The sequence below is a fragment of the Oncorhynchus tshawytscha genome, linkage group LG18 (assembly GCF_018296145.1).
Source record: "Oncorhynchus tshawytscha isolate Ot180627B linkage group LG18, Otsh_v2.0, whole genome shotgun sequence".
In the NCBI taxonomy this organism is placed as follows: domain Eukaryota; kingdom Metazoa; phylum Chordata; class Actinopteri; order Salmoniformes; family Salmonidae; genus Oncorhynchus; species Oncorhynchus tshawytscha.
In genome coordinates this window covers 4,095,939-4,104,209 of record NC_056446.1, presented here as the reverse complement: position 1 = coordinate 4,104,209, position 8,271 = coordinate 4,095,939, and the positions used below count along the sequence as shown (strand labels likewise).

Below are 8,271 nucleotides of genomic sequence, written 5' to 3'. Positions count from 1 at the left end.
TACACTAAGTTGACTGTTCCTTTAAACAGCTTGGAAAATACCCGAAAATGATGTCATGGCTTTAGAAGCTTCTGATAGGCTAATTGATATAATTTGAGTCAATTGGAGGTGTGCCTGTGGATGTATTTCAAGACCTACATTCAAACTCAGTGCCTCTGCTTGACATCATTGGTAAATCAAAAGAAAGCAGCCAAGACCTCAGAAAAAAATTGTAGACCTCCACAAGTCTGGTTCATCCTTAGGAGCAATTTCCAAATGCCTGAAGGTACCACGTTCATCTGTACAAACAACAGTATGCAAGTATAAACACCATTGGACTACGCAGCCGTCACACCACTCAGGAAGGAGACACGTTCTGTCTCCTAGAGATGAACGTACTTTGGTGTGAAAAGTGCAAATCAATCCCAAAACAACAGCAAAGGACCTTGTGAAGATTTTGGAGGAAACAGGTACAAAATAATCTATATCCACAGTAAAACGAGTCCTATATTGACATAACTTGAAAGGCCGCTCAGCAAGGAAAAAGCCACTGCTCCAAAACCGCCTTAAAAAAGCCAGACTACGGTTTGCAACTGCACACGGGAACAAAGATCGTACTTTTTGGTCTGATGGAACAAAAATAGAACTGTTTGGCCATAATGACCATCGTTATGTTTGGAGGAAAAAGGGGGAGGCTTGCAAGCCGAAGAACACCATTCCAACCGTGAAGCAAGGGGGTGGCATTTTCATGTTGTGGGGGTGCTTTGCTGCAGGAGGGACTGGTGCACTTCACAAAATAGATGGCATCGTGAGGAAGGAAAATTTGGTGGCTATATTGAAGCAACAAGACATCAGTCAGGAAGTTAAAACTTGGATAGAGCACCTGCCCAGGACAGAGCTCAAGCTTGGTCGCAAATGGGTCTTCCAAATGGACAATGACCCCAAGCATACTTCCAAAGTTGTGGCAAAATGGCTTAAGGACAACAAAGTCAAGGTATTGGAGTGGCCATCACAAAGCCCTGACCTCAATCCTATAGAAATTCTTTGGGCAGAACTGAAAAAGTGTGTACGCGCAAGGAGGCCTAGAAACCTGACTCAGTTACACCAGCTCTTTGACGTGGAATGGGCCAAAATTCACCCAACTTATTGTGGGCAGCTTGTGAAAGACTACCCAAAACATTTGACCCAAGTTAAAACATTTAAGGGCAATGCTACCAAATACTAATTGAGTGTATGTAAACTTCTGACCCACTGGGAATGTGATGAAAGAATTAAAAGCTGAAATAAATCATTCTCTCTACTATTTTTCTGACATTTCACATTCTGAAAATAAAGTGGTGATCCTAACTGACCTAAGACAGGGAATTTTAATTAGGATTAAATGTCAGGAATAATGAAAAACTGAGTTTAAATGTATTTGGCTAAGGTGTATGTAAACTTCCGACTTCAACTGTACATTTTGAAGTGTTGCATTTTGATTCAAGTGGGTCACCAACGTGGTAAATGTAACAACTCTTTTTGTGTTAGTCACTTTTTGTTAAATCATATAAATAGTACTCTATCAATTCAGAGCCTGGATTTTTCCGTGAGGCTAATATCCATATCACGCTGAAATCAATAGAACAGGGGACAAACGTTTAGGTTCTACATTGTGACATTATTAAAACAACTTTTTCATGTATGTATTTTCTGATGTCTGATCAGAGATCTTTTATCAAAGTATCATTTGTCACATTGATCACAGCTATAAGGGTTCTCTCCTGTTTATGTGTTCTCTAGTGCGATTTTAAATCACTTAAGCTAACAAAACTCTTGTCGCAGTCAGAGCAGTGTTAAGATTTCTCTCCTGTGTGCGTTCTCAGGTGTACTTTCAAGCAGCTTGCCTGTATAAAACTCTTCCCACATTGAGTACAACTATATGGTTTCTCTCCTGTGTGTGTGCGCTGGTGTAATATCAGTCCATTTGGCTGAGTAAAACTCTTCCCACATTGATTACAGCTATATGGTTTCTCACCTGTGTGTATTCTCTGGTGCATTTGCAGTGAGCTTGACCGAGTAAAACTCTTTCCACATTGGGTACAGCTACAGGGTTTCTCTCCTGTGTGTGTTCTCTTGTGTACCTTCAGAGAGCTAGATGTAGTAAAACTCTTCCCACATTGATTACAGCTAAATGGTTTCTCTCCTGTGTGTGTTCTCTGGTGTACTGTCAGAGAGCTAGATGTAACATAACTCTTATCACATTTATCACAGCTGTAAGATTTCTCTCCTGTGTGTGTTCTCTGGTGTAAAGTCAGATAGCTAGATGTAACATAACTCTTCCCACATTGATCACAGCTATAAGGTTTCTCTGTTGTGTGTGTTTTCTGGTGTTTAGTCAGATTGGAAGATGTAGTAAAACTCTTTCCACATTGAGTACAGCTATGAGATTTCTCTCCTGTGTGAATTAGCAGGTGTGTTTTCAATGAATATGATCTAGAGAAACTCGTTCCACAATGAGAGCAGTGGTACGGCTTTTCTCCTGTGTGGATTCTCTGGTGTATTTTAAGTTCTGATGAAGATTTGCAATTCTTCTCACAGTCAGAGCAGCAGTAAGGATTCGTCAATGTGGGTCTCTGCTGGTGTTTCTTGAGGTGTTCTGATCTGAAGAGACTCTTCTCTGCCTCTTCAGCGTCATGTTGTTGTTGAGACTCCCCAGAGGACCCAGGATACTCACATCTCTCTCCTGTCGACTCCCCAGAGGATCCACGATAGTCCCGTCTCTCTCCTGTGTGAACGACAAAGTCAGACAGATGGTTAACCTGTTGAGTGTAGGGGGCAGTATTTTGATGTTTGGATGAAAAACGTACCCAAATGAAACTGCCTATTTCTCAGGCCCAGAATCTAGGATATGCATATAATTGTCAGATTAGGATAGAAAACACTCTAAAGTTTCCAAAACTGTCAAAATATTGTCTGTGAGTATAACAGAACTGATATTGCAGGCGAAAACCAGAAGAAAATCCAAAATCCAGGAAATGCCTAAGATAAACTAATCTCCCTGTTCCATTGCATGCCTCCCCTCCATTTAAAGGGATATCAACCAGATTCCTTTCCCTATGGCTTCCACATGGTGTGAACAGTCTTTAGACATAGTTTCAGTCTTTTATCCTGAAAAGTAAGCGAGAACGATCACATCGCGTCAGTGGATGGCTGGGTGCCAGCAGAGTTTTGCATGTGCAACAGCTTGGAGCAGACATGTTCTCTCTCTCCTATTGAAAAGGCTACGGCCCGGTTGAAATATTATAAATTATTTATTGTAAAAACAACCTGAGGATTGTTTATAAAAAACGTTTGACATGTTTCTACGAACTTTACGGATACTATTAGGAATTTTTGTCTGCCCATCATGACCAGCATGAGCCTGTGGATTTCTGAACAAAACGCGCTAACCAAATGGAGGTTTTTGGATGTAAAAATTATCTTTATTGAACAAAAGGAACATTTATTGTGTAACTGGGAGTCTCGTGAGTGCAAACATCCGAAGATCATCAAAGGTAAGCAATTCGTTTTATTGCTTTTCTGACTTTCGTGACCAATCTACTTTGCTGTTGTCTATGTTTTGGATAGCTTTTGCTGTAAAGCTTTTTTGAAATCTGACACGCCAGGTGGATTAACAACAAGCTAAGCTGTGTTTTGCTATATTGCACTTGTGATTTCATTAAAATTAAATATGTTTAGTAATTTACTTTGAATTTTGCAATTCAGCGGATGTTGATGAAAATGATCCTGCTAACAGGATGGGTGCGCCAAGAAGTTAAAGTCCCACAACAGCAGCAATCCACTGTTTATTTGAGGTAAAAGGTGATGCCCAGAGCATACCCATGAAGTTGTACAACAATTGACGTCTGTTAAATTATTTGACAATTGTCTTAAGACAGTCATGTGAGCAACAAGTCATATTTTGTCTTGTTTTCACATTATAGTAACATCGATAACTACTGGAAGATCCTAACAGTAACACAGATCTACTGTAGGAGCCATAACTTCATCTAAGAACAACAGACTCTAAAGGCGAGTCTCACTCTTGAATAAAAAGAATTTGCAAAAAACAATTTGACAGAGGTGAGGGGGTACAAAAATCAAGAAATTCTCTCTTTCAAGGACAGTCGCAAAAACCAAGCGTTCTTACTACCTGCTATTCAAAGTAGAGCTTGACCGATTATGATTTTTCAATGCCGATACCGATTATTGGAGGACCAAAAAAGCCGACACCGACTCAATCCTGGGTCCAGCGACTGTCAAGCCAACACCTTATAACTGTTACGCCAAGATGTTTAAACTTCTTGACGAGGTCGCCAGTCGCTTTGAGAGGGGGTGACCTCGACAATTTATTGTTAAAACGAGAGGTTGCCTGGATCTTTAATTTAAAGAGCCTTGCTCCCGTCGGTCTCAACATAGCCATTATTGTAATATTGCTATTCATTGTAAATGTTCGGAGGTCTATGTTGCCAAATTGTATCTATGACCGTATGCTATCCATTTATGTTTTTACACGTTCTACTTATATCTGCAAATTAACCAATGATATCAGGCCACATTCGGACATGATTAAGACACCTGTGTGTGTCCTTTGACACAATATAAACCAGTTACCTGCAGTGTTGGTCATTATACCCTGATGAAGACAGCTTGTCTGTGAAAACGTTGGTTATTAGGTTATTAAATTATTGCATCTGAGCTCCTAGAGTGTGAGGTTCTCATTTTCTTTTTCAGGCCACCGCGGTCTGACAACTTGGATGGGAAATTACTGAGGATAATAGCGGACGACATTGACACTCCTATTTGCCATATCTTCAATATAAGCCTACTGGAAAGTGAGAAAACCCTACCTTGTCACAACACAACTGATTGGCTCAAACGCATTAAGGAAAGAAATTCCACAAATTAACTTTTAATTATGAATTTTCTGTGACAAATGGTGAATTAGTTATTGATTTATACCGCTTTTAAATGGAACTTTATAGATTTTATGTATTGCTATAACATCAAAACTGGAATTTTTATTCAAAACAAAAGTTGTAAAAGTATGCTAGACATTTATAGAATTAATGATACCCAGTTTGATGTTTCTGTGACAATCAGTGAATTAGTTATTGATTTATACCATTTTAAATGGCTTTTGGCCAATGTCTGTTGAACGTCAATGTGTGACTATAAATCCAACTTTACCTTGGTCTTAACTTTCAATGTCTAGGTCTAATTTTTAGCCATCTTACTCATTGTTAAAGCCAGGATATTGTTTGTGATTAGGAAACTATGAGAACCACACAAAGTCCAGGGGGTGATCACGCTCTACCACTAAGGGTCAGTTTAGTTGGAGCAACTTAAGACCGTCTCATGTTCCAATTGTTTGTTTTAGTAGTATGAATTGTTCCTGTTCACACCGAGGTGAAGCGCGGGATAATTGAAGGAATGAATCTGAGCCTGACGCTCATCACCTGTGGAATGCGGGACTTCCAGCCAGGCGTGGATTTCATTGGCCTATTCAGGTGTGATTTTAGATCCTTCAACCGAAGTCACGACTCCCCATAGTATGTTGTACCAAAGTTGACTGACCATTAAGGGAACTACACTGCCATAAATACAAGAAAAGTCAAGTAGTGTTATATAAAAAAATATATACAAATCCGGCAAGGCACCAACATTGAGAAGGGTTGAAAACAAAGGTTTCAAACAATTCATAAATGTTATTGAATGTAGGTATTTTTAATGTAATGGCATTGAAAAAAGGCAAATAGCTGGGATTGAATACCCATGCTAACATACTGTAACTACATACTTAATGAGTATATACTACATACTATTAGTTAATTGTAGTATACTGTAACTACATAGTTAATGAATATACACTACATACTATTAGTTAATTGTAGTATTTTGTAAATTAACCGTATCCTTTCAGTTGAGCGCTCTTCTCCTGTCTACCTGAAGTTTATGCTGTTGCTATGCAACCTCTTGCTAGCTAGTTAGCATAACACATTACTAGTTAGACATTTTATGACTTCGGGTGTGTTTTTAAATTCAATCTTGAATGCCAGAGTGCTTCATAAATTCAGAGCGTTGTCAGATTGTCTGTTTGTAAATTCAGCCCGTTTCGCTCTCGGAGCCACTGGATGCTCCGGCCGAGGAGTTGGGTTGATTTGACCGTTCTGACCTTAGCTTGCTAGCTACTTCCAGACACATCCGGGAACTTTTGGCATACTAACTACATCATACTATGACCAATAAGCCTACTATATACTCAATTAACATAACAAATAGTACAGTTAGTATGAGTATTCTAACACAGCTAATGACTTATAAACAACTCTAACAATTTGACCCACACAGGAAATCTACCCTGGCAGTTATAGAAACACCCATTTACTACATAATCATTGATTCTTGAAGAATATAACTTATAAATGCATCAAACATAAACTCTTATAACACCACTGTTTGTAAACAAGCACTGTATAGCCTTGAAATCTTGTTAAAACGATCATTTTGACCTCATGGATGGCCAGTCCTTGTATTCATAGTGTAGTGTATTCAGAGGGTAGCCCTGAGCTGGACTGAAACCTGGGTCCAGCGTCTGTCAAGCCAACACCTTATAACTGTTACGCCAAGATGTCTGAACTTCTTGACGAGGTCGCTAGGTTCTGGGTTAACGTTGCCACAACAGCTTTCTCTATGAATTTGAGAGTGGTTACATTTCTCCTGCCCCAATCCTTCAGCTGTTTACCAAACCATGTCTCTGGGCAGCCATGTTGTTGCTGTCAACATCCTAGGTTGACCCTTTAAAAAAGGCCACAACCAATCTGCAGTTGAAACAATAACAGCTGTAATTCCACCACTGTTTTGGTAATAAGATGATGGATGGGACTGGAGAAATGTAACTAGTCTCAAATTCATAAACAGACATACGGATGCAAGGACTGACCATCTATGATATCAACATTATAGTTTTAACCATGTTTTGAAGCTTTACAGTGTTGATTTACATTGTTTCTAAACATTGGAGTAAAAAACGCTTATTAGAGTAATAAAAAAAACGCTTATTTTCGGTTCTGGTGTGGTAGGGCAGTTGAACTAAGCTCATGAGGCATGTTATATTCTTCAAGAATCAATGGCTATAAATAAACACATTAAAGTCTAAATATGGATGTAGCTATTGCATATTTCCCCTTTAACACCACACATCAGCTCAACAACTGCAGAGTTTGTGCCTCTGTTTTTAAGACAGTACTTACTAGTATTAATCAGGGCCCGTTCAACTTTAGAACCATTGGATGCCTTAACATGCCTTTGGGAAACCGAGCCCAGATATCCAGTTTCCTCCTCTTTTTTCAATGTGACAGTCATCTCCCCCTCCTCCTCTTTCACTCGAAAACATGCATCATCCTCTTCCTCCTCTTCTTTTACTGTAACATCCTCTTCCTCTTTCACTCTGAACGCGTCTTCCTCTTCTTTAACTGAAACGTCTTTCTCTTCTTCTTTCACTGTAACAGCCTCACCCTCCACTTGTTTTTGTATTGTGACATCCTCCTCTGCCTCCTCTTTCACAACAACGTTCAGCCACAGTCCCTCTTTTTCCGTCCAGCAGACCTCCTCTTCTTCAGCAGGAGGGGAGAACCTTAGTGAGCTCATGGTCGGGAATGTTAGCTAGCGAGGCTAATGCTAAATTAACCAGCCCGCTAACTGACTAATAACAACAACACCGTAAATATGAAATTAAATCGGATAACTAACTAGACGAAGGAAGTGGGTTTAAAACACAGTGGCTAATATACACTAAAGCGTCTAAATAGATTTATTGGTTCTGCTATTTTGTCTAGCAAGCTACCGAGGTGGCTGACTAACTGTTGCTGCTGTTGAAAGAAGAGTTCCGTCCAATAGATTATACGTCACACTATCAGCATTGTAACACTCACCAGTGTAACAACAGTGTGGTTTAGGACTTAGTTGTAACTTGTAACTTAGTTGTAGTCACGATCTGGTTACCTATAAGTACAAGCAGTTATGTTTTTGAATTATTACATATTTCTTAATTTATTTCTGAATGTCTTCTAAATTTCCCACAATGCACTTTTTCTCAACGTCATATGGATGATCTACTCTGTGATGCGGAGTTTGTATGCTGGTTTAGTATCAAGCTCAAGCTTGCAAACGTAGCCACACCTCATGCTTTTAATGAACTGTGTGGTTGTGTTATCTAGTGGGAACTCGTTAGCACGGTAGGCTCTGGTGCCTTCTTGCCATGGGCTCAAAATG

General features: G+C 39.5%; 1 protein-coding gene across 1 annotated transcript; it reads right to left on the bottom strand.

The window, feature by feature from the left end:
* Positions 1–1,397: 1,397 nt before the first annotated feature.
* LOC112223747 (zinc finger protein 625-like) lies at positions 1,398–7,878 on the bottom strand. Its single transcript, XM_024386925.2, has 2 exons — positions 7,251–7,878; positions 1,398–2,743 (listed from the first exon to the last, which is right to left on the bottom strand). The coding sequence occupies exons 1-2, from the start codon at positions 7,645–7,647 to the stop codon at positions 1,812–1,814; spliced, it is 1,329 nt and encodes a 442-aa protein (XP_024242693.2). The 5' UTR covers positions 7,648–7,878; the 3' UTR covers positions 1,398–1,811.
* Between the last annotated feature and the right edge of the window lie 393 nt (positions 7,879–8,271).